At 34.8% G+C, this 26496-nt stretch overlaps 2 protein-coding genes across 2 annotated transcripts in view; both read right to left on the bottom strand.

The window, feature by feature from the left end:
* LOC125671000 (MAM and LDL-receptor class A domain-containing protein 1-like) overlaps positions 1–26496 on the bottom strand; it is a 121758-nt gene that overhangs the window by 17683 nt on the left and 77579 nt on the right. The window contains exon 13 of the mRNA XM_048906476.2: positions 4310–4470. Coding sequence (XP_048762433.2) covers positions 4310–4470 — 161 coding nt within the window. The remainder of the gene's footprint in view (positions 1–4309; positions 4471–26496) is intronic.
* On the bottom strand, positions 11472–16580 carry LOC130054182 (uncharacterized). Its single transcript, XM_056162795.1, has 3 exons — positions 16050–16580; positions 15745–15957; positions 11472–13648 (listed from the first exon to the last, which is right to left on the bottom strand). Exons 1-3 carry the CDS (start codon positions 16485–16487, stop codon positions 13403–13405), a joined length of 897 nt encoding a protein of 298 aa, XP_056018770.1. The 5' UTR covers positions 16488–16580; the 3' UTR covers positions 11472–13402.

A 26496-nucleotide genomic window follows, 5' to 3' on the forward strand; every position in this document is an offset into this window, starting at 1 on the left:
CAGAAAAATGGACGTTAGAGACGAGCGCCAACTATTGCGGCTTGTAAAATTTAACCGTACCACTCCATTAAAAGACATAACAGGACAATTTAATCAAGGTAGGCAAGTTCCCGTGTCTGAAAGATCAATTCATCGTTATTTGTCAAAAAATAAGTACCATCGACGTGTATGCAGGAAGAAAATTAGGATTCGGGAACAAAATAGGAAAAACCGTGTGGCATGGGCGAGAGGTAAACGACGGTGGACTGTTGACTATAACTGGTCAAAAGTGATCTTCTCTGATGAATGTAAAGTTGTTTTGGGACAAAACAATCGAGTTTATATTTGGAGAAAGGCAGGAGAAGAATGGTTACCAGCGTGCATCAGCCCCGGCGCACCACCGAAACCTGCTATGAGTTTAATGTTGTGGGGATGCATTACCTGGAATGGAGTTGGCACACTAACGGTGGTTAATGGCAACATTAATGCAAATAAATATATTGATATCCTTGAAGAACAATTGTGGCCGGTTGTAGTGAAAATTTTTCCTACTAACGATTACATATTTCAAGATGACAATGCCCCGGTTCACCGTGCCCGAATTGTACAAGAATATAAACAAATAAACAGAATCCCAGGTATGTTTTGGCCAGCACAGTCACCTGATGCAAATATAATTGAAAACATTGGTTTCTGTTGAAAAATAAACTTAAACGCAGACTTTCTAATATAAACAATGTCACTGACTTGGAGAGAAATATAAATGACATCTGGATTAACATACCCGTTACTTACATACAGAACCTCTATCGATCCCTACCTTCCAGAATGTTGAAAATGATCAGATCAAAGGGATATATAACAAAATACTGAGGTAAGATTTATTCTCTTTGTAATTTCATAGCCACTGAAAATCCGTATTACGTTGACGTTTAGACGTTGACGTCCGCCATTTGTCTATAAACTTTTGGCAGTTGGCTGTAGTTCATAATCCGTTCATAGTCGATGTGAACGGATAGTGTCGCGCGCTGAAATTGGTTGGTTCATAGAGGAAAATGCGATTTGTAATATAAATATTGTGCTGTATATTTAATATCTTGTGATTTATTTTCAATACCTTCTGATGTATGTTCAATATCTACTGATGTATGTTCAATATCTTCTGATGTATGTTCGATAATCTTGTGATGAATGTTCAATATCTTGTGATGTTTATGCGATAATCTACCGGTAATAAAGCCAGTAGGAGGCCAATCTCGAAATCTTACAAGAAGTGGGAAAGTCAAATGATTACATATGTGTTACTTAGACAGGGAATCCACGTATTTTGGAGAAATTATCGCCGCAAAAAAATAATCAGAAGGGGGGGGTAGTACTGTCCATACATCAGATGCCTGTGGATTTCAAGACCCCATGCCATCGGATACTGCTGTTTAACTACATTCTGTATCATCTAAAAAAGATTAGAAGTCGTATGAACTTATGTACATTTCATTTATGAATTATTGTAATAAAAATAGTCTAAAATCTGTAATGATAATCCCATTTTCCTTTTTATACGATTGATTGATTGAATATTGTTTTACGCCCCTCTCGAGAATATTTCAAGCATATTTAGACGTCACCACTGCAGGTGAAAGTCTGCAAAATTTAGGCCTATGCTCGGCGCTTACGGCCATTGAGCAGGGAGGGATCTTTATTGTGCCACACCTGCTGTGACACGGGACCTCGGTTTTTGCGGTCTCAAAGGACCACCTCTTTCGACAAGCAATGGGGGTACTGAGGACCTATTCTAACCCGGATGCCCACGGGGACATACTATTGAAATAGCGCTAAAATGTTGTTGTAGGTGTAGAGTACCCTAAATGTGGCAAATGTATCATGAATGTCATCTGCCGTACTGGTGCACGGTTCTTCATAATCAGGTAGTGTCCCAATATAAGTATAAAATTCACAAATCATTGTTTTTAATAGGGAAGGGGAGGGGGGTTGCTTCGATATTTTACAATCGTAAGTTATATAAAAACTGCTTGCGTTTAATTCTATAGCAGGTATTTACTTCCTCATTTTACATCGCCGCTGTTCAAATATTATTTTAATGATTTTTTTTTTTTTTGGATTTTTTTTTTAAATAAGCATGTTTAGTTATCAGTACTGATATAGTATATGGCATATAAATTATAATTTCTGAATGATACTTCATGATTTTCTTTTTGAATTTCAGAATGAAAGGTTTATTTACAATTTTAATTGAACTGAATTTTACAATTAATAATAAGAAAATAAAAATTACACACTTTTGGAATACTAGTGTAGCTAAACGATTACACGTATAGGCCTAGGCCTAATAAACATGAAACTATGCGAATGTAACGTGTAGCGGTCACCCAGTCAAGTGCTGATCACGCTCGCCGTTGCTTAACTTGCGTGATCAAGAGAGAAACTCTACCACATCACTAGAAAAGCTAGCTCTCTAGCGAGGCAGTATAAGTTCCCTCTTAAACTGTCCGTTAAACGAATATCGTTGACTGATAGAGTTTGTAATGTCAGCGATTTTTTTTCTACCCACTCGATTGGGAAAAATAGCGTCAAAATCGAACAAATTGGGACTTTTCTACAAATGTTTCAGCAAATGATTTTAACTAAAAGAAAAGAACAAAAGAGAACAAAACAAGAACTATTCATCTCTTTACAAACTTTTTACGGTAATATTTGCTGTTGTGAGACATAAGGAATCGCTGTAAGATTGTTTTAGAATCGCTGTAGCTCTACAAAACACGCGCACTGCCATGATCTGTACTTTCGATTTAATACCGGAAGTGAACATTTTAGTTAACTTGTACAACGTTGTACAACGTTTCAGACTAAGTAAATTACGATGTCAGCGGTCTATTTTTCGGAAAGTAAGTTGAGAATTTTTAATCTCAAAATTAGGAAAAATCAACGGTTTTTGGCATTGGGAATGGTACCGTTTATCGATACCAGTTATATAAGGGAAAAAATCGCTGAATGTAGATTAAATATGAAAATAAAATATGATTTTGTGATAACAATGATAACCAGCCTTTGTGTAATTTAGTAATACATGTCTTATAGTCCAGCAAAAATAGAACACCTTTAATTGCGTAAGTTTCCTATGCAATTTTCCCGTGAGTGTCAATTAACAAGTTACCGTGGATTGGTTGAAGCTACCCACGAAATTATGTTGCCACGAACCAGTAAAATTTTGAATACCCATGGACATTGACTCCCTCGAACAATGATGATTCCACATATTTTAAAACCCAGGTCATGTCTCACCTAGATATACATCTAATCAACACGGCCGACCTAGCCCCAGGCATTCATCGTTATCCAGGTAGGGTCCAAGTGGAAATAATTATACACTAGAGTAACCATGTACATATGTTACCACCACTTCGAGAGATCGAGAGTGAAAAACAATGAAATATGGAAGAGATCGAGAACTTCGAGAGAACGAGAGTGAATTTGCTTAGTTATATAGAGAGAAAACATCCGGACCGTGATTTCACTTCGAGAGATCGAAAATTGAATCATCGGGAGTCACCTATTTCTTTACGTCTTATGCACGAGAGGGCCACGAACTTACGTCCTCACAGTTACGAGTCGAAAGCTCTACCACTGAACTACCGCGACCAGTATATTATAATCTATTCTCTCTGGGAAAGTACCATTGTTGATATATATCACACACACCCTCCCGACACAAAATATCACACTATAATGGGTCCAGCAGCCGGTAGATGAGTACCGCCGAATTGTTACAGTTTTGTACGATTCAGAATTTACGAATTTAGACTGTAAATGGTTGTTTTATGAAGTGGAATCTTCATAATATTGGTATGAAAAGCAACTAAGTGCAAATAACGTGACATGACAAATAATTTCTCAAAGCAGGAACTTTAAGGGAAAAAATCTGCTAAAGTAAATGTTTGGTGTTCTGTAACCATGAAGTAGACAAATCGTGTCAAAATATAAATACACCCCCACCCCACCCCCCAAGTCTGAAAAGGAATGCATGTATATCGAATATATGTCATAAGATGGCGTCTAGGAATTACATCGTTTTCCCTCTAATTCCTTTGGCAAGCATATATAATCAGGTAATTTGAATTCAATATGGTGACGCCATGTTTGCAACACATTTATTCGCGCAAATATTAGTGCCGACAAGAAGCTGTAGACTTTTTTTTGTTAATCATCGTAAAATAAAAAAAAGTTTAAAGTTGAAACACTATAAACAATGCCCACACATGATTTTTGTTTTAAATTAAAAAAAAAAACAACAACCCTATTTCGTGATACTCACTTTTGCTAATACTCGAAGGGATCCCATAGTAGAACCATACATATGATACCAAAATTTTAAGCAAAATGGTTGCCCTGTAGGAAGTGTTTTGTACTGAAGCACCGCAGTGTCGTTTACATTAGTAGGAGTCGATGATTCTAGGTACATATAATAACCGGCATCTGTCAAAAGAATGGAACTGCGTGAATACGTAAACTTAAAGTACATCAATGCACCAACCATGAGTCAGCATACATGTATCTACTTCCATTGCTATAATATGGAACGCCGTTTCTGCCTTATAGAGTAAATCAGCCTTACGTTATGTGGATATATCATTATGTTATGCGGTTACATCATTATGTTATGTGGTTACATCATTATGTTATGTGGTTACATCATTATGTTATGTGGTTACATCATTATGTTATGTGGTTACATCATTATGTTATGTGGTTACATCATTATGTTATGTCGATACCTCTTATTTTATGTGGTAACATCATTACATTATGTCGATACTTCTTTACGTCATGTGGTTACATCATTACTTTATGTGGTAACATCATTACGTTATGTCGATACCTCTTTATGTTATGTGGTTACATCATTACGTTATGTCGATACTTCTTTACGTTATGTGGTTACATCATTACGTTATGTTGATACTTCTTTACGTTATGTGGTTACATCATTACGTTATGTTGATGATTCTTTATGTTATGTGGTTACATCGTTATGTTATGTGGTTACATCATTATGTTATGTGCAAACATCATTATGTTATGATAAACTTTCAAGTGATCGAGATCGATAAAGATGAAAAATGGCGCGCTTAAATTCAAACGTTGTGTTTTCAGAATTATAACATTGTCTGGCCTGTGCCCTTTTATGCACACCTGAGCTAAAAGTTCAAGTGAGCTATTCTGATCACCCGTATTCCGGCGTCCGTCCGTCTGTAAACTTTTAACATTTTTGACTTCTTCTCAAAAACCACTGGGCCAATTTCAATAAAGTTCGCACAAAACATCCTTAGGTAAAGGGAATTCTAAATTGTTAAAATAAAGGGCCAGGCCACCTTCCAAGGGGAGATAATCAAGAAAAGGTAAAAATAGGGTAGGGTCATTAAAAAATCTTCTCAAGAACCACTGGGCCAGAAAAGATGAAATTTATAGATCAGCTTTATTAGGTAGTGCAGATTCTAAATTGTTAAAATCATGGCCCCCGGGGTTGGATGGGGCCACAATAGGGTGATCAAAGTTTTACATACAAATGTATAGGAAAAATCTTTAAAAATCTTCTTCCCAAGAACCACTGAGCCAGAAAAGCTGAGATTTATATGAAAACTTTCTGATATAGTGCAGATTCAGGTTTGTTAAAATCATGGCCCCCTGGGGTAGGATGGGGCCACAATAGGGGATCAAAGTTTTACATACAAATATATAGGGAAAATCTTTAAAAATCTTCTTCCCAAGAACCATTGGGCCAAAGAAGTTCACATTTACATGAAAGCTTTGTAGATTCAAGTTTGCAAAAACCATGGCCTCCAGAGGTAGGTTTGGGGCCATAATAGGGACTACGGTTTTACATGCAAATATATATGGAAAGTCTTCTGATATGGACCAAGGTGACTCAGGTGAGCGATGTGGCCCATGGGCCTCTTGTTTAAAATTTGTCGTCTTTTCGTTATTTTGAGGCGAAAAGACGACAAAATGAAAGCGACTGTATCAATTAAATAGCATGAAATAAACGCGAAGAAATTATTTGCCAATTGCATACTGATAGAATAAAATACACAAAGAGCATCGTATACATACAACACATTAAATTCTTGCAAAATACAGTACATACACATAAGTAATGCACATAGCATGCTTACCTAGAAAACGTATAAATGCGGACAGCTATTTACATGTATGTGTACTTTTAAATTGTTAGATGCTCGTTCTGCTGATAAATCTACGAAACAAAATCACAAACTCCATTTTTATCTCGACAGTTGTGAATCCATTATACAGACTGCGACACACTGAACCCACAGGGACCTGAAAACCCGTGCCAATAAGGATGCCTCAAGTTGAATCGGGAAATATTGAAGTCGAATATTTTTCCCTTATTCAATGCTTGACCGCTCAAGGTTTTTTGCAGTTTCTGATAATGCATGTACATGTACACAGTGCATGTATTTGGATAAATTGCATGCACAATTCAATATTTATAGACAATTATATACAAGCAAGATTAATAATCGATAACATACATTTTGGGGGTGAAAATACGGGTATGACATGCACAATCCAAAATAGACATTTGATTACACAAAAAATGTATATAGGAGGGAATATAGTGCAGTTTTCAAACTTTGTTGTCAGTGGCAGATTTAGAGGGGGGAGCAGCCGCCCCCCCCCCCCCCCTAAAATTTTTTAATTTAAGGTAAATCGCGGTATCTTGTTTCGGAAAATGTACTAAACGATGAAATAAGCAATAATTTCTTCCACTCCAGGAGAAATAAATGACAAAATCCTTTGATTTCTTGAATTACTTTATAGGGAGAACTTAATTTTTTCCAAAACCCCCATAAAATTTGGGTCATTTTATTAATTTCACCTTATTAAAATGATAGAAAATAGTACAAATGACTTAAAAGGAGAAATATTTCAAGCCCCATAAAATTTGTAAAATCCAGGAGCCACTGCCTCATAAAGTGGCTCAATTCCTGGATCCGCCCCTGGTTGTCTCTTCTGGATTGACAATTATTTACCGTCACTTTGCATGTACATACATGTGAGATAGAGAGATAGAGAGAGAGTCCTATTTCGATGTACAATGTCATTCGACAGGAGGAAAGAACATTGATCACTAAATGTTAGCTTACAAGCATTCATGAATTTCAACAATTTAAAAAATTTGTATTTACAATACAGTGGAAACTTACAAGAGTAACATCAGTGTTCATATTTGAATTCAATTAGAAATTTAAAAAAAAAATAATAGTTTGGGTTTGGACATAAAAATATTCAATTGTAAAGTACTAAAAGTCTCTCAAATTGCATGGAACTCTAAGTTTAACAATTCCTTCTTGATATTGAAATATAGAGGTACGTAGCATTGTTTTTTAAAGTAGGGGAAGGGTCAGCCGGGGTTCACTTCGCACTTGCATTAAAATTGTTGAGAAGCAACTGTTCAAATCTCATTATCTTATAAATCGTAGGAGGGGGTGGGGGTGGGGCAAAGATTAGTTCACTACACCTATTCTTCAATTCAGCACTTCCCGTGGGGATCCGGATTAGAATATGTACTCAGTAGCCCTTGATTGTCATAATGGGGCAGTCCTTCGGATGACACCGCAAAATCCGAGGTCCCGTGTCACAGCAGGTGTGGCATGAAAAAGATCCCTCCCTGCTCAAAGGCTGTAAGCGCCGAGCATAGGCCTAAATTTTGCAGCCCTTCACCGAAAATGGTGACGTCTTTATCTTCAGTGAAATATTTTTGAGAGGGACGTTAAACAGTATATGTAATTCATCAATCAATTCAGCACTTCAAACATCAACTGCCTTTCATTACTACTTTTAAAAAAATGGGGAGGAGGCAGCAAATCAATCGAACTTTTCATGTAGAACATATGGGATTTGTGTGTTAAAATAACGAAAAAGTAAATTGTAAAAAGGGGACAGACCAGGCACCCTGCCCACTCCAACCCCCTGTTTTAACGTGCCTGGTAAAACATTCACACAAAAAGATTTCTTCAGTAGAATACAATTATCTGAGCACCATAATTTAATTCTAAATGTTTCCTTCTTTGTATGTGTAATTAATGATTATCCACAACCATCAGCAAATTTCATATTGAATTCATATTAAGTCAGACAGAAAAAATAACAGGGAAACCTGTACATGTATTTTATTGTCTTTCGGTTTTTTTTTAAAGGCGAAAAGTCGCTAATTATCGTTTTGTCGTCTTTTCACCTCGAAATAACGAAAAGACGACAAATTCTAAAATGGCACAAATCATTCACCATCCCTATCCCAATTTTGTTTTAAAAGTAATCCTGGAAACACACTGTTTGAATCTGTGAATTTTAGCGCGCTATTTTGCATCTGTATCAATCTCGATCACTTGAAAGTTTATCATAACATAATGATGTTTGCACATAACATAATGATATTTGCACATAACATAAAGAAGTATCGGCATAACGTAATGATGTAACCACATAACGTGATGTTGTAACCATATAACATAAAGAGGTATCGACATAACATAATGATATAACCACATAACATAATGATGTAACAACATAACATAATGATTAACCACATAACATAAAGAAGTATCGGCATAACGTAATGATGTAACCACATAACATAATGGTGTAACCACATAACATAATGATATATCCACGTAACATAAAGAAGTATCGACATAACGTAAGGATGTAACCACATTACATAATGATGTAACCACATAACGTAATGGTGTAACCGCATAACATAATGATGTAACCACATAACATAATGATGTAACCACATAACATAAAGAAGTATCGGCATAACATAATGATGTAACCACATAACATAATGATGTAACCACATAACATAATGATGTAACCACATAACGTAGTAATGTAACCACATAACATAATGATATATCCACATAACATAAAGAAGTATCGGCATAACATAATGATGTAACCACATAACGTAATGATGTAACCATATAACATAATAATGTAACCACATAATGTAGTTATGTAAACACATAACGTAATGATTTAACCACATAACATAGAGGTATCGACATAACTTAGTGATGTAACCACATAACATAATGATGTAAACACATAATACAAAGATGTATCGACATAACGTAAGGCTGATTTACAATATAAGGCAGAAGCGGCGTTATATACTTGTACATGTAATTGTTCCTTTGCTATGGCAAATAAGACTATACGTATGACAATCCATGCAAATGAAGATCCTAAGTAATCCACTATGACATATTTTGCAATTTCATAAAATACATGCAAATCAAATCAATAAATTCCAGACTCGATTCTGTTGTTTTTAAAAGGATAGAAAAGAAAACAAAACAAAAAACAAAAACAAAAACAAAACAAACAAAAAAATCTCAAAACTTATTTAATGCCCTCATGAAGTCCTTGGACAAACTAGAGCTGAACTTCCTACTTACCTTAATTATGTTCCCCAAACAAAGTTTGGGAATATATTAGTTTTGTTGATATTATTACAAATATCATATTCAAGAATTGAACAGCTCAAAAGTGCTGTTCAATTCTTATAGTTATATTCATTTACGGAATCGCCGTTTGTTTACATTGCCTCCATAAGTTATGAAATATTCCTCGGGGAGAGTTTGCTTATTGGGAGAGCGTCCTGAAATGGGCACTTGCACGTCAAAATATAGTGCACATAAAATGAACAAAATGCATTGTTAATATCAAAGTACTGAAAGTACTCATGGGAGTTGAACATTGTGGAAATTCAGTTAGAACAGATAGCACTGGAAGGGGAGGGGGATAAATAACTGAATATTATCATGATTTTAGATACAAATCAAATGTTGTTTTTCAAAGCGTTACAACAGCAAACATGGATAATGGAAGGCCCATGGGCCACAACGCTCCTCGAGTAACTGAAGTCGTGTTGTTGTTTTCTAGAATTTCACCCCTTTATATTCTCATGAAAAATGTGACCACATATTATGGCCCAAACATTCAAATCAATATGGTTATCAATGCCTTGCAGTTATGAAGAAGTTTTTTTCTCTGTATATATACAATCAAGTTTAATCCTAGTTGTAGCTAATTCCAAGGATTCATTACTTGAAAAGGTAGTCCAATATTCTAAACTGTCACCTGAGTATATTACAGTCCTGTAGAGGATCAATGGAATGGTAAATAATTGTATAATAACTCAAAATAAATGAAATGCAAAAAAATTAAAAATCGTCCAGCATCGGAGATGCACAAGCCGAGTTGCGCAAGGAATGGGCATAGAGGGAACCAGCAGAAACGTTTCCAAGAATTATCAAGCAGGGAGTAAAATTTTGCGTACATAAATTTCAGCCGACTTATATCCTTTGTGACCTTGACCTTTGACCCTTGACCAAAATCAATAGGCTTCTTTGTCTCATCAAGGGCGATAATCCATCTAAGTTTAATTGAGATCCTATAATTTGTTTAAAAAATTATAGTGCAGAAAACAAAATTTTCTCCAAATTTCAGTCTATTTATAGCCACTGTGACTTTGACCTTTGACCTTGTGACCCCGGAATCGATAGGCTTCTTGTCTTACTGAGGGTGACAATCGATCTAAGTTTGATTGAGATCCTATAATTCGTTCAAGAGCTACATGTATGGTGTGGAAAACAAAATTTTCTCCAAATTTCAAGTCTATTTATAGCCACTGTGACCTTGACCTTTGACCTAGTGATCCCAGAATCGATAGGCTTCCTGGTCTTACTGAGGGTGACAATCCATCTGAGTTTGAATGAGATCCTATAATTTGCTCAAGAGCTATGGTGCAGAAATGAAATGTTGATGCGTGCCCGCCTGCCCGCCCAAAGGCACTTCATCAGATCATAAGCCGAGTTCGACTTCATCGCAACTCCGCTAAAAATGAAACACTAGTCAAATAATGTTATTTATTGCCAAAGTATTTGGGATGTTATACTGTGGCTCAAACAGGGGGTGAATGAACCTGACAGTATGGGAAGCATATAGTGGAATCAGACTTGTGATGCTGGAAATTTATAGTGATTAATAAACTATACATGTACAAGATCCATAACTATTTTTTTTCAGTGTGTGAGGGAGAATCCTCATGTCTCTTTCATCTGTAGACAAATAAACAATGTGTTTTGACCAGAACAATTTCCAATCCTTTTTGCAGCATAAATTCAACATTGTGGCAACTGGGTTAAACTTTGATAGTGAAGTAATACATGTCAGCACCTTATCCCATGCTCTTAACATTTCAATGTTTTATCAGGTATACTCTCAATGTTCATGAATTTGACACTTTTACACAATATCCTTTCAAGCATCCTATTAAGCACTTACTTGTAAAAATACACAGTGAATTTCAATGAATTTAGAATACACAAGCATTATGGTTGAATGAAACTTCACTGTTTTGCAATGTGAAAGAAAACAAGCAATATGTGGTAAACTTGTTTAATAATAATAAAAAAATCCCAGTGGTATAAAGTTTTAAAAGGAAGACAGAACATTCAATCCTGTAGTACATGCACAGTAACTGAAATTACATCAAAATACGTGGACATGATATCTTAAAATGAAAGTTAAAAATCCATCAATATTGTACAGTGAATGGAATATGGAAAACAGATGAGCACATGATGAACCACTGCATCTAGAATAGCTCTGTAAAAAGGAGCTCATTTTTTAAAAAGAAAAAAAATAGACTAAGATAACAATGGAAATCTGCAAGATTTTGTAATTTTCAAAAGAAAAAAGTGTATCCTATTTTCAACATTCTTCACAGCATTAATAAGAAATCAGGATGAGTATATGAGTAATACTTTGCATTATTCATAAAAATTGTCAGATATACAGAACAAAGTCAAGTTTACCAAAAGTACCCATCTAAAACTTGTCACAAACAATAAACACTACTTATTTTACATGTATACTATTGAATGAAAAAGTTATACAAAATATGGAAGCTGTCATTTAAAGAACAACAAATGACAATATTCAGTATCATTTGTGCAGAATGTACATGTACCAATATCTGACTTGACTAAACTAGGGTGAACACTGTTTTATTTATTCCTTTTTAACTTACAATTGTTCTACCTCTCCTTGAAACTGTACATGCATGAATATTTAAAATCGGAGAGAAAATTTTAAAAACATGCCAAAAACTTATAATTGTATATGTAAATATTTACATGTAACAAAATACTAATCAAGTACAGCAATACCTAAATAACACTACTTCAAATAGACCTTCAGCTTAACATGTTACAATAATTAAAATTGTTAACAATTGCTGTGCTTTACAAATACTCAATAAATGAACAATCTGCACCATCAAAATCACAAATGTCTCTAGAAATGGTATGTTACATTTATAATGAAGACATTTAATATTCATTGGGACACATCAAGAAATGGGAATGAAAATGAAGAAACACTAATGTCTATTGACTAAACTAAAATAATCTAATGTAACACCAATGTTCAGATCACAACTAAAAGAATATGAAACTTCTGTGGCTTACAAGTAAAAGATGTCACAGAAGCAGCTGTACAAATTATTTGCACATGTCATGTCCAAAGAAAAATACAAACCAAAATCACAAAAATCTTTCAGAATACTGATCACAAACGTTGTCAATGCAAATGAGTAAAACAGAATATTTACAATGTAATAATATACTATAGAAGACTAGCAGCATCATTAAAGAATACCTATTTATAAATAAATGTTGAGAGACACACTTTCAAATTAACTTTGGAGACGATCATTGTGAAAAATCCTTTGCTGATACAGTCAAGTTTGTCTTTACAACATAACGTCTCTGTGGTTAGCTTACACAATTTGTATTTTAAAGGGAATGTATTAGTTGAAGACAAAAAAGTGTTAAGTATTGGAAATTATATTGACAAAGTACAAATTTCTCTAAGAACACAAATGTCCAGTCAACAAGAGATTTACATATAGAGTATTCATGATGCAAGGTGAAGATAACGAATAGTGATCAATCTCATAACTCCTACAAGCAATACAAAATAGATAGTTCGGCAAACACGGACCCCTAGACATGACACAATACTTTAATCAAAGGGAGAAAAAGCACACTCCCAAAAAAGAAAGAAACCCAAACAATCAAAAACATAATTTTGATGACCTCATGAGCATTTTCCTTTATTTCAATTACAAGTAATTGTAGTATCATTGACAAAATTGCTTTATGAATAATTATGTCTGGAATAGGACAAAAAAATCATGTGTTATCTTTAACAAAGTAGAAAAACCCATAACTGAATTAACAAGTACTAGCTGCATACAATGTAATTGGTTTTCATTATACATATATCCATTTCACATCTTCTGTGATGTTCAAGCAGTGGAGAAGGCCTCTACATTTCCATTAACATTTTGGACAATGCACTGGAATGGAATTTTTTCTGACAGGGTTGTTTCAGTTGCATTTTCTTGACACTGAAGAGCCTTCATGACCAAGTTCATTGATACGTCAACATTTTGAAAGCTTTCTCCTTCTTCGATCATAAGGGAAAATCCCAACTCAGTCTTTTCATAAGCAATAACACTGCCTTTCAAAATGGATGGTGGAGCTTCGCATTTCTAAAAAAATAAGTTTAATAAAATAAATGTGTGCATACATTTATTTGAATCAGCATTATGGTGATGATGGGTAATTGTTCATCAGAGTTCAGAGTGCACTTAAAAATTTTCAGCACTAGCCCAGTCAGGCTAACAATGAGAAAAATTTTCTATCAAAAATCATTTTATACTAGTCCAGTTGTAAGTGTGAGAAATAAAATGAGAGTTTAATCTTATTCAACAAAGTACATAAGAAATAAATATAGTGGATCTGTTGTGACCCCATTCTACCCCCCCCCCCCCCCAAGGTGTCATGATTTGAACAAATTTGAATCTACACTATCTGAGGATGCATCCATGTGACTAATCAAGGATTTCCTGTTCTTTGGAAGATTTTTGTGATAACTGCAGATTAGACCGACTCTTAGGGATCACTTTACCTGGCCTCTGTCTGTTTGTCTTTCCCTCTGTCACACCTCATATCTCGAGAACCGTAAGAGATATGGATTTGATATTTTGCAAAAATATTGGTTGTCACCATGGCTTTTGCAAATTACCATGGTTACCAACCTTGTGACCCCTGAGCATGACCTTGAGCTTCTTTTCAAAATATATCATTGTGCAAATAACCAGTACTTTTGACATTTAAGTGCTAATTCTGTGTTATTTAACAGGTGCATTGTTCGTCATAAAATATTATGAAAAATACAAGACCTAGTACTTTGCAAAAAATACTCCAGGAGGGTTAATTTAACTTATGTCTTTTGAATTTTGAGAGGTAGAGATTTGCTAATTAGTATTTATACATGTTTATAAACTCCTGATAATGTACTTTGAAAGTGTATTATATACAGTACAACACAAACTTATACTATGAAAATAAATTGGGATCAGTTTTCCAACAATGGATCGTGTCGACTAACATTTGCAGTAAAATCACATTGAAATCTCTATTGGAGGATTGTTGGACTAAAGTATAAATACATTGATAAATAATTATTTCTAAGAATTGAAGTTTACTTATTCGAGGGTCGGGGAACCATATTTCTTTTTGATTATCAGTTTCTACAATAGCTGACTACTCTTGGATTTATTTACATCTTTAATGAAGCTTCAAAGCAGGTAACACATGCGTTCCTTGGAACACTCTAGTTGACGATGTGACCCCATCTTACGTCTGGGGGGGGGGGGTCATGACTTGAACAAAATGAATCAACACTACCTGAACATCCTTCAATATCAACACATCTAATCACGGCTCTGGGTTTTTTTGAAAGAAGAATTTTTTTCTGTAAATTACTGATTTTAGATGATGTTAATAAGATCCACTATTGTGTGTCCCCCCACCTCGGGGTCATGATTTGAACAAACTTGATACATTAACTCAGGATGCTTTTATATCAATATGACATTTCATGGCTCAACTATTCATGAGAAGATGATTTTTGAATTTTTTTCCCTATATATTCCTACGTAAAACTTTGATCCCCCATTGTGGTTCCACCATACCCCTGGGGGGTCTTGGTTTGAACAAACTTGAATCTATACTACATAGGGATGCTTTCATATCAATACAAAACTAATCATTGCTCTACTATTCTTGAGAAAAGGAATTTTAAAAAATTTCATAATATTCCTATGTAAAACATTGATCCCCAATTGTGGCCCAAACTACCTCAGGGGGTCATAATTTGAACAAACTTAAATCTCCTTCACCCAAGGATGCTTTGTGGCAAGTTTGGTTAAAATTTGGCCCAGTGGTTCTGGATAAGTCGAAAATGTGAAAAGTTAACAGATGGAAGGGCAGACAGATAGACGACAAACAAAATGTGATCAGAAAAGCTCGCTTGAGCTTTCAGCTCAGGTGAGTTAAAAAAGTTAGATTGCGAATTTAATTTCAACAAACTGGTAGTCTTTTTTATTTGCATTTTAATTTCAAAAATTGAATTATCATGTTTATGAGAAATAAATTTATTTACAGGAGTACATGTACGAGGTGTGCTGTGCATCCGGGCACCTTTGATTCAATGAAATTCCCCCAACGCATTAAAAATTCTCCGAGGAAACACTTTTAATGTCTGTGAGATTTACATATGTGTTTAGTTTAATGGTTTTACCTGTATTTGTGTTTTTGAAGTGGTTGACAAGGAAATGTCTTCCTGGAAATGGTTCACAACTACATTTGTGATTTCTAGGAAGTTTCCTACAGTACAAGTTGCAGTAATTTCTCGCCAAAGACTGACTTTCATTTCATCGGTGTCATCTTTTATCTTGATGTTTTGCACAGCGACATCCTGTCCCTTCACTTGAACGGTCCTCACCATTTCTTCCTGGAAATTCAATACACCAATAACAAAGTAATGCATAAATGAAAATAGTTGGCAAGTTTGATGAAAACTATATGTAAATTTTGGCAACTTACCGAAGTGACTCTCCCTTTGACACTGATCAATGTTTTAACTGGAGAGGTCTTTGCTGTTTTTAGGCTGATGGTCTCAGCAGGTGGTGGATGACTAATGCTTTTTGCTTCATCAATGACCTTTTGAGGGACATCAATACTGGATGTTTTCATGATTTTGCTGACCTTTGTTAAGATCACAACTGGCTCTGGGTCCAATTTGAAAACATAGTTTGTGAGCATAACAGTGTCTGATACCTTCAAACTTGAAAGCTTTTCAAGGTTATAAACGATCACATTCATTGAAGAATCTCTGTCCGCTACACCTATGACAACACTCTCCTTCTTTTGTCCTGCAGATGTTGTGTAGCTTCCAGATGTATCTACACCACAGACTTTGACCTTAAGAGGGTTTGAATAAGGTTTGGGTTTTGTCCCCTTTAACTTACTTATTGTGAACATCTAAAAATAAAAGAAATGAATTCAATATATTTTTTTTATACAAAAGAGCAAAATGCTTGACAATCATGTTTTGAGTGATTTCAAGTAATTATAGATAAACTGTACATTTTAGCTCTCACAGTTCAAGAGGATGATCAAATAATTGAAGGGGGAAATTTGTTTTAAGCTGTATATCAAGCCAAGTTACATATGCAAAAGAGATTTTACAATCAAATAATGTGTAATAAATGGGTATTTTTCATAAGGAGTTTGTGATAAGTATCAAAAGGTACGGAATAATTATTTCTGAATGTTGGAATACATCACATTTTTTTCTCTCTTGATTTTACCAAATGTTGAGAACATTTTATAGTTTTTTATTTCAAGGAAACAAAAAGGGGTTTATGATCGGAATAGTATGTCTCTAATTGCCCCAAGAAATAAGCTGATCAAAAGGAACATTTGTGTAAATATGGTCAATCACAGAACTATAGTCAGTATTAACACCTGTGGGCAAGTATCTTAGACCAAACTGTTCAAACATAAAAGACTGAAACAGTGAAGTTGCTTGCGCATCAATGTTGAGATCACCTATTATCACATGAGGTTTTTCTAGCAAATCAGATCCAAGTACAATTCTTAGAATTTCTTGTGCACATGAAGTAGAAGTTTTGGGTGGCAAATGTAAGCACTTTCGAGTAATCCATCTTTGGCCCAAAGCAACTTCAGCAGAAAGTACCTGTGTAGATCCATACATGTTTTTCTGTAAACTCTGGATCAAGACACTATTCTTCACATAAATAGCCAATCCATATACTGGTCTTTGCAGACTTTGACAAGGGTAATGAAAGCGATGTAGCTGAAAACCTGGCAATGAAAAATGTTCATTTTTGTCCGATTCAATGAAACGCGTTTCAGCCACTGCAATGATTTCTGAAAACAGCAAATTAAAGTCTTTTTCCAAATCAAGAAAATAACGGTGGAGTGATCTTGTGTTTAAGAAAAGAATTCTTGCAGCTGCATTAGCATGATTTTCAAGAGATTCATAACTAAGCTTATCTTTGCTTCATTTCGAAGTCGATTCATTTCTTCAAGAACAGCTGTTGAAACCGATATCTTTTTTTTTTGTTCAAGTCCAAAATATGCAATTTCTCCATGTTTGTGATTCTGCTTAAACCAACATAATGTATATGATCCATTTTCCTTGTTCCACAATGAACAACAGCACTCTATAATGTAGAACCTTGAGCTTTGTGAATAGTTTTTGCTGCTGCAAGTTGCAAAGGAAATTGTCTCCTTTTCACCTGAAAGGTTCCATTGAACTGTACTTTCAACATTCTTGTTATTTCTAAAATAGGTGTCCAACTCTTTTTAATGCTTGAATGATAAAATCTTGCATATTCAATTCGCAATTTCTGCCCAATTTTCTCCTCTTCAAATTCAACCCATATAATACTGACTCTGTTAGATCCTTCCACAAGATATTCAAAACGTTTTATTATGCAAGCGGATCCATTTGTTACGCCATTCTGAACACTCACGTTGTTTGTAATTTCAGCAGGGACATTCAAAACTAGTTTTAACTTGCTAGCTAACCCCATTGTTTTTGTGCTGTCATCTGGAACTCGCAACAAAATTTTTGCTTGCAAGTCAGGATTTGTTGATCCTATAACTCAATCTACAGCTTCAACAACAATTTTTAAATCTTCTGCTGCTGCATTAAATACAGAGCAATTGAATGCTTCAACTTCTTTCCTAGTTGTAAACAAATGTGGTATACCTTTGTACTCAGACTTTTCGACCGTCATGTTTTTTTTTTAATTCTTCAATATCCTCATCTGTATGGTAACCTTCTCTCAACCTGTTAAGCAGTTCTGCAAAACTTTTATCGTCCTTCTGTCTCATGATTTGTGTTAATTCAAACATCTTGAAATTGTATTTCCATAAGTTTGCTGCAATGGGCCCATAATCAACATTTGGCTGAGAGAAAATCAGCCTATCCATCACCGGTTTCAATTGAAAAAGGTCACCCACAGCAATAATACTTATACCTCCAAATGGTGCCCTGACTCCTGTTATTTCTTGTAACCTTAGGTTTATGAAATTAAACATACCACATCCAACCATTGATATTTCATCAATGAAAATAACTTTTAAATGCATATACTTTGTGCGAAAGGAACTTATCTGCTGCATATCCAATGGTTTGTATTTGAATCCTTGTCCTACAGGTAAACAGAAAGCTGAATGTATGGTTGACCCATTAATGTTATGAGCTGCTTTTCCTGTAGGAGCACAGAGCAAGACATGCAAATTGTCTGGTGAATTGTGCAATTTGTGTGAAAAGTATTTGTACAAGGCTTGATATAGAGCTCTGGTGACAACACTTTTCCCAACACCAGCTCCTCCACTGACAAATGCGAATAATGGTTCAGAACAAGTTTTCAGTCTATGCAAAACATGGTACATAAATTGTTTTTGTTGTTCATTTAATCCTCTCAACATTTCCCTGTAAGCGCTATCTTCCAGTTCTCCCCAATGAGTAAGATTTTCTTCCACCTGCTTTCTATTGATACCAAGGTCTAATCCAACGTCATACATTTTGTCCAGGATCAAAACAACCATGTTGCTGAGATATCGTTTCTCCCAAGTTTCTGTCAATTTCTTCTTGATGTTCATTTTCAGGTGCAACATTACCCATACACATTTCATCTGCGATATTGTTCAGACATGCTTGTTCAATGTCATGAAGAAGTTCTTGATTGTGTTCATATTCTGATCTTTTCTTTTGGATGAAGCTACATCTTGCCAAGTAACTTTCTTCAAAAGAACCAATTTTTTTTTTATCAAATCCTTCTCCTCATTTCGCCAATGAGTAAAAAGCAATAGAAGCTCTCTGTAAAAATTCTCCGACTCTGTTTCGACATCAAAGTGAACCCAACGTAATATACATGGTTTCCTCCTTAGCACAATTTCTGTGCCATTCTTAAATACATAGCTATGTTGCAAAACATCCTCTTCCAAGGAGCACTCAATGTCATCAGAAGTGTCCTCAACATACTCGGTTTCCAGCAAATCATGATTAATCTGGGCTTCATTTCCAGTTTTGTTCACTTTGTATTTAACAGAAAATTTTGAGACAAAATCTGCAAGGCATACATTTTTCAATATCTTTTGGTCTTTGTCGATAAAGTCCAACAATATTGTTCGACTGAACATCAGTTCTATCTTCTTTCATTTCTTCTAAAACATGTCTTGGTTTCAACATACAACTCTGTCTTCAGGGGGATGGATATCGATGAAAATAAATGATCTTGAAGTTCTTCGCAAAGGCATCTGTAATACAAGGTAGGCAGCCTCTTGAGCACCTACTTCCACATGAGTCAAAAACTGGTTTCCAATTCGTCTTACTTGCTGACGTATGTCAGAATCGGAGCGCCTAGCTTCTTCACGTGCTTGATGTAGTAAATTAGACATCCCTCTCTGTCCTTTGGAAACATAAGAGACTATATAAACAGCACAGGCATAAGGATATAAAATGAACTGCATGTCCATGTTGGCTAACCAACTTTTAAGCAGTGTGCAATTATAGGCATTGACTCTACTCTCATTGGGATTTCTCTTGAGGAAAATCTTCTTCTGCTTTGTAGAAGACCTAACTGCTAATATATAAGTCTCTAAATTCATGTCAAGTTTGTTAAAAAAAACTGTCAAATGTAAAGTTCGAATCTCTGTTTTCTTTGGAATCGAGAAATGTGCACACCCTTTGATTATCTTTCTGGGCTGCTGGTACTTAATCTTCATTTTCAAGTGGACATAAAACTGTTGTGTACGGCATCGGAGGAATTGGAAAATTAAATCGACAAATAGGTTTATTTCTTTTCATGCAAGTTCTAGCGTGCCTGTGAATTTGATAATTAATGAGAAATGACTCAACTTGCTCTTTTCTGCATGTCAAATATTTGTCAACAAATTCAGAAATTTCTCCAATTGTATTTGACTCTGCTGATGGTGCATTTTTAATCCAAAGAAGCATATGAACATGTGATGAACCCCTCTGTTGAAACTCTATTCTATAAAAGAAATCTACAATTTCTCCTACAGGGTGTGTTTTATGACACAAGAGTTCATGGTAAAACCTTTGAAACCTGTAGTCAAAATAGCGTGCACATGTAACAGGATCAGCTTTGATGCAAGGTGAAGATAACGAACAGTGATCAATCTCATAACTCCTACAAGCAATACAAAATAGATAGTTTGGCAAACACGGACCCCTGGACACACCAGAGGTGGGATCAGGTGCCTAGGAGGAGTAAGCATCCCCTGTTGACCGGTCACACCCGCCGTGAGCCCCATATCCTGATCAGGTAAACGGAGTTATCCGCATTTTTCTTCCCATGACATCTTCAAAACATCTTCCTCTGTATATTCAACCTTATTGATCAACTTCCCAAGCGTTATAAGTAAAGGGGTCCACTTTGTCTCAGCTGCTGAAAAAGAGCAAAACCAATTAGGAAGACCCAGTTGTCTAATCATACCAAATATGTCTTTCTTTGCCTTCTCCCAGTAAGGTGGAGAACCTCGGAGTCGAATAATTGAATCAGCCGTGCATGAATCCAATATCTGGGCAACCGTAAATTTCTTTCCCTTTAATTTGCACTTTCTGACAGCTAATGAGACTTTGTCTTGGATTTGCTTAATTTGCAGTTTTTTTCATTTTGAAAAAGATATTTGGAACACAGGTAGCACATCTCCGATCCACATTTCTCAGTTCCCATTTACATAGTGTACTATAATGCAAAGGAATTTTCTGTCTTTGTTATCAGGTCTAGCTTGGCCACAATATATTGTTGGAAAAGCCAGGAACTCAGAATTAATGTCTTTAAACACACTTATTGGAGTGTTGTGTTCTCCAGGTGCCACATTCAAAACTTCGTTAAATTCACGAAAATCTACAGGTTGCATTACTGTGTCTGTGTTTCCTGTTGCTCTTTCATCAATATTTTCTTCTGTCCATTTCTCTATAACATCCGATTCAAAGTTCTCTGTATTATTTTCCTCGATGATGATTTCTTCATTACAAGAAATTTCATTATCCTCTGTTGAATAATCAGTAAACCAACTTTCATTTATTTCAATGCCCTCATTTTTTAACAATTCACTATTTTCAACTAACCATTTTGCTGCATTCAAAACTTCATTACGTCGAATTCTTTCAAAAGCAACAGAATGTTTAAAATTCAAACTGCGTTTGAATTTCAGTGCAATTGTTTCATCTTCTGTCAACATTCTTGGTAACTTATTCACTGTTGACATCACATCTGCAGAGACATTTACAACATTTCCAGTTATGCTTAACTGTCCACCCCTGGGGTTTTCTCGTAACTGCATGAAAGGTATCCTTGGTGCAACTAAGCGTTCTTCTAAAGAAGATAATTCAAGTTCTGGTGGTTTTGATGGAAAACCCAATGAATTCATTATGGAACATGGTGAAATTCTATTTTCTTTCATATGTTGATATAAAGTTCTGCATATTAAATCATCACTTTCTATTTGACACTTTTGAAGCATTATCGCTGAAATGTTGGATGCTTTTCGGACACTTTCTTTTAACCAAGTTTGGGTGCAACACCTACAAACATAATCTGGCCCAGATACAACACTTTTATGAAACTTTGCAATTAGCGCATCCCCGGTCTCATCATGCTCATTAGCAGGTTGTATTTGTTCAAATTCTGTGTGACCACAAATGTCGCATACATTCAGATCAACTAAACTTGTCTTGACTTTTGACAGACAAACAGCATTTTCTTGTCTTGTAAAGTGTGCACGATCTCTCACAATAAAACCACCTATCTGATACAAGTCAAACTGGACATTTTCTTGACAATTAGATAATTGTCTTATCAATTTATTGACACCAGAGAAAGTATTCACAGTAAATATAACTGCTTTTCCATCACAATTTGGTTTCCCAGAAAAATCTCTTGCATGTGGATCAAACACATGAAAGTACGGATCGGAATACAAAATAGACGCAGCCGCGTCTTTGCATAAAAAATACCTGCTTGTGTTGATCCATAAAAACATGAAGCCATGGCTGATTCCAGGGACAGAAAAGGGCCATTTTCCACAAAAGAATCACAAAGATTAACTGAGAATGTTAAACCCACTGAACATCGCAGTAAAGACTTATCAAAACAAAAGTCACTTGGTAAATCATTTGGATGTAAATATGAATGGGTACAATATTGACGAACATGTTGATACAGCTCATCCCCACGTCTTAAAATAAAATCTATATCATGTGGGCCCCATTCTCTAACTTCCCTCACATTGATATACTTGTACATTTGAAACGCACTGCCTTCCTCTACTAATTTCCAAAAATACATCAGATCCTTGGTGTAAACTACCAAATGTGCACTTCTCAATTTCAGTGCTACCAGCACCAGGCATTCCATTGTCATTTGTTGGTCTTTTCTTCCTTTGATTGGAAGAAACAGGTGATACATATCTTTTGGGCATATTTTTCACATACAATTATTAATAGAATTTTTGTACTGAATTTTCCTATAAAGGAGATCTTTTTTTTATCTTCACAACTCCATGTTTTTTTTTAATCCCACAATTTTAAATTTCATCTCCAGAAATTTCCATCTCTAAGTAACTATGCCTTGATACACAGCTCCATGTTTATTCACAAACATTTCCACAACCCAAGGTTGAAATTATCATCTCCTGAGTGATTCATCTCTTGATAATATGCTTTATTTAAAAAATTATTATGTTTTACTATGCAAGGTGAAGATAACGAACTATATCATTATTCCTCCTAGATAGGTTAGTGATAGGGGCAAGGATTACCGAACACAATTATAAATGATTATTCTTTGTGATTCTGATTTGATACAATTTCAATGCGATTAATGCTAGGAATGAAAATGCTTAATAAGTGTTTCGATTAATTTTCAAATATCAGACATTTAAGGACTACAGTTTGAAATAAAACTATCGATTTCAAGGAAAATTACCAGGAGTGCAACAGATCATTGGTGTCATAACAATGTGTTCAAAAATTAGTCACTCTCTTTCATGAAAAAATCAATATCTAGTTTTTCAATCATATTGTATTACTACAACACTCCTCTACATGCAGACATGTTGAGATGCATAATGTAATGTCAGAAACATGTACCGGGTAGATCTAGTCCATTATTTCTCATGTTCAGTGTTATACACACGACCCACTGTATCCTTAAAAGTTATCTTGGAAAGGGTGGGTTATCAACTAATAATGTTATCTGAAATCATCAAACTTTTGCTTTTCTCTAATCAATTCAACTTCTCACTGCATCATCTGAAATTCTCTGCACAGTGAATATGTCTGCCCTCATGTGCCACTTGTGTACCACGCAGTGTAGTTGATAAAATATTATTTGCGGGTTTTAATAGAGTTTTCTTCCTTCATATAACTCTTTAGTGTTTGAAAGTCATATAATAGCAATAAACAACACAGAAACAAATGTAAAGCAGCTTCAGCTTGTTATATGAGCCTAGTGTTGACAGTCATCGTAGTTTCCACACTTTAAAAAATAGTTCGATGTCTAAACCTATAACTGTTCTGGCTTATATTAACGAGTATTTAATACAACAGAATGCCTAAAAAAAATTATGAAATAGCATGAAAACACAAAAAATCTTGATCAAGTAGTTTACCTTTCACCTTTCAGCACACGTTTACGGTTGACAAATTCTCTCGTCTTCTCGTCTTCGATGTAAACAGATCACTGTCGCGTATGAAAATATTAGCGTATGGGAATTCAATATTTAACAAACAATTCATTCATATCCAAATCAATATTTTATCATTTTGCACAGTATTGCCAGGTAAAATATTTTCAAAACTTGAATATTGCTGTCTTTAAAAGTATGAATAACAATGTGTTTGAACTATTTTTTATTACGCGTCAGACAGTGCAATGAGGTTTCGTGCCATATTCGATATTTCGCGCCACGGTGTCAATAGGTCTTGTGTACAGTTGTCGTTCGTTTACCTATCAATGTTTATAGGTGACGATGCGCTACAAACGACAATTTTCAACCAATGATATTGTATTCAAATCAATTTGAATACAAGATTTCGATGAAATTGATACTGATATACATAGAAAAATAAAAGATAAGGTATTGCATTTACTTACATGTCAATTATCTAAATTAGATTAATTCAGAAAAGTTACATGGATTATATAAATATTGCATGTATTTGAGGGTAACATTGAAAATTTTCACCCCGAGAAAACCATTGTCAACCGAGGCGTAGCCGAGGTTGACAATGGTTTCTCGAGGGGTGAAAATTTCAATGTTACCCTCAAATACATGCAATATTTGTTTTATTATACTGAATGTTATGTAAACTGGAAAGCAGAAAAACTTGCGTCTGTTGACATTTGATCAACCACTATCGTGCGATATTTCGTATTTCGTCTAGCAATCTACTGCGAACCGTACGCGCATAAATTTGACGCATGTGATAACTTTTTATAATATCACCCGTTGTCAAGTACTGTTACCCGTTGCTATATACTATCATCTTGGGTCGCGTGTTTTCTCAGAGGGTAACAATATGTTTTTTCAAATGCTTCTCGACCAATCAGGTTCGTCAAAGTACATCAAAGTATAATAATATTTAATGGCGGATGTTTATTAAAGTTTATGTTGATTTACCTAGGAGTAAATCAGCTGACACAGAACCCCCCGCTGACGACCAATAATTGTTTTACCCTAACTCTTGTTATATAGACCAATTTTTTATTCATTTTCTGATGAATATTTGATATCCAAACGTCTTTCCAACCATGGGCACCACTAACCCAAATGCTATTCTTCACATTACAGAAGCTATCGAGTAATACATATACCGTACAAAAACAAAACAGATGAATGAGTAGTGTATAAAATTTGCATTAGCCTTAGTAGTTTTTTTTAATTTTTTTGTCAAAAACTGTAAAAATTTGACATTTTAACAAATTAATTATAATGATTATTTGATAATTTTATTTATTGAGTAAATTTGTTTAATCTATTTCCTTAAATTTTCTAATTAAAGGCAAATCTAATCTACATAATGAAATTTATATCAAGAAAGATAACTCCAAAAAACAAAGAAGGATAACTCTAAAAAAAATGTTGGCAAATGCGCAATAAATGAAGTATACTTAAACGTTTGCTAAAATAAATAATCGTTTGCTCGATGGAATTGGATGATCTACACGGAAATTTTAAAGTAGAGCTGGATATGGAAGAAAACGTGAAAAATTCAGATTTTCTACAAAATATTGACGACGAATTCTTTAATGAAGAGATGATTGACCCCTTTTCCGCAACCAACGATGCTTGTGCGTCCGAAAATTCCGAAAAATTAATTGCTAAAATGAAAAGAACACTTGATGAGGCAAATTCTGGGAACACTTCGATAAAAAGGTTCAAAACAGCTACCGAGGAGGATATTAAAATGTTTCGGGACAGCCGGCAAACAGATTCAACAAAACGTAACACAAAATGGGGTATTAAAATCATACAAGGTACGTAATTTATTATTTTTTCAAATTTATAAATACAATGATCCCTTTAGCTTGAACATTGTTAAAATTTATATTTTGTGTATTTTGAATAATCAAATATATCATATCGGTTTTAAAGAAACTTTACTTAAAATATTGAAAAAAACGTAGCTAAGTGGAAGTGGGGGGAGGGGGGGGGGGGGTAACAAAATAGAAATTTGAAAATCAAGAAAATAAAAAAATAAAAAAAATGCTCAGTTAACTAATTTAAAAAAAAATGAATTTTATTTATTTTATTTTTTTTTAGAATGGAGTTCAGAAACGTTTGTTGTTGAAATTGATTTTTCCACAATTGATGCTGCTGACCTCATTATGCTAATTTTATGCTGAAGCTCGTCCAAAAATTGCAAGTATAACAACAGAAAATACTGAATATCACAAGAATACCATGAAAAACATTCGAG

Source organism: Ostrea edulis, chromosome 4 (assembly GCF_947568905.1).
Source record: "Ostrea edulis chromosome 4, xbOstEdul1.1, whole genome shotgun sequence".
NCBI lineage: Eukaryota > Metazoa > Mollusca > Bivalvia > Ostreida > Ostreidae > Ostrea > Ostrea edulis.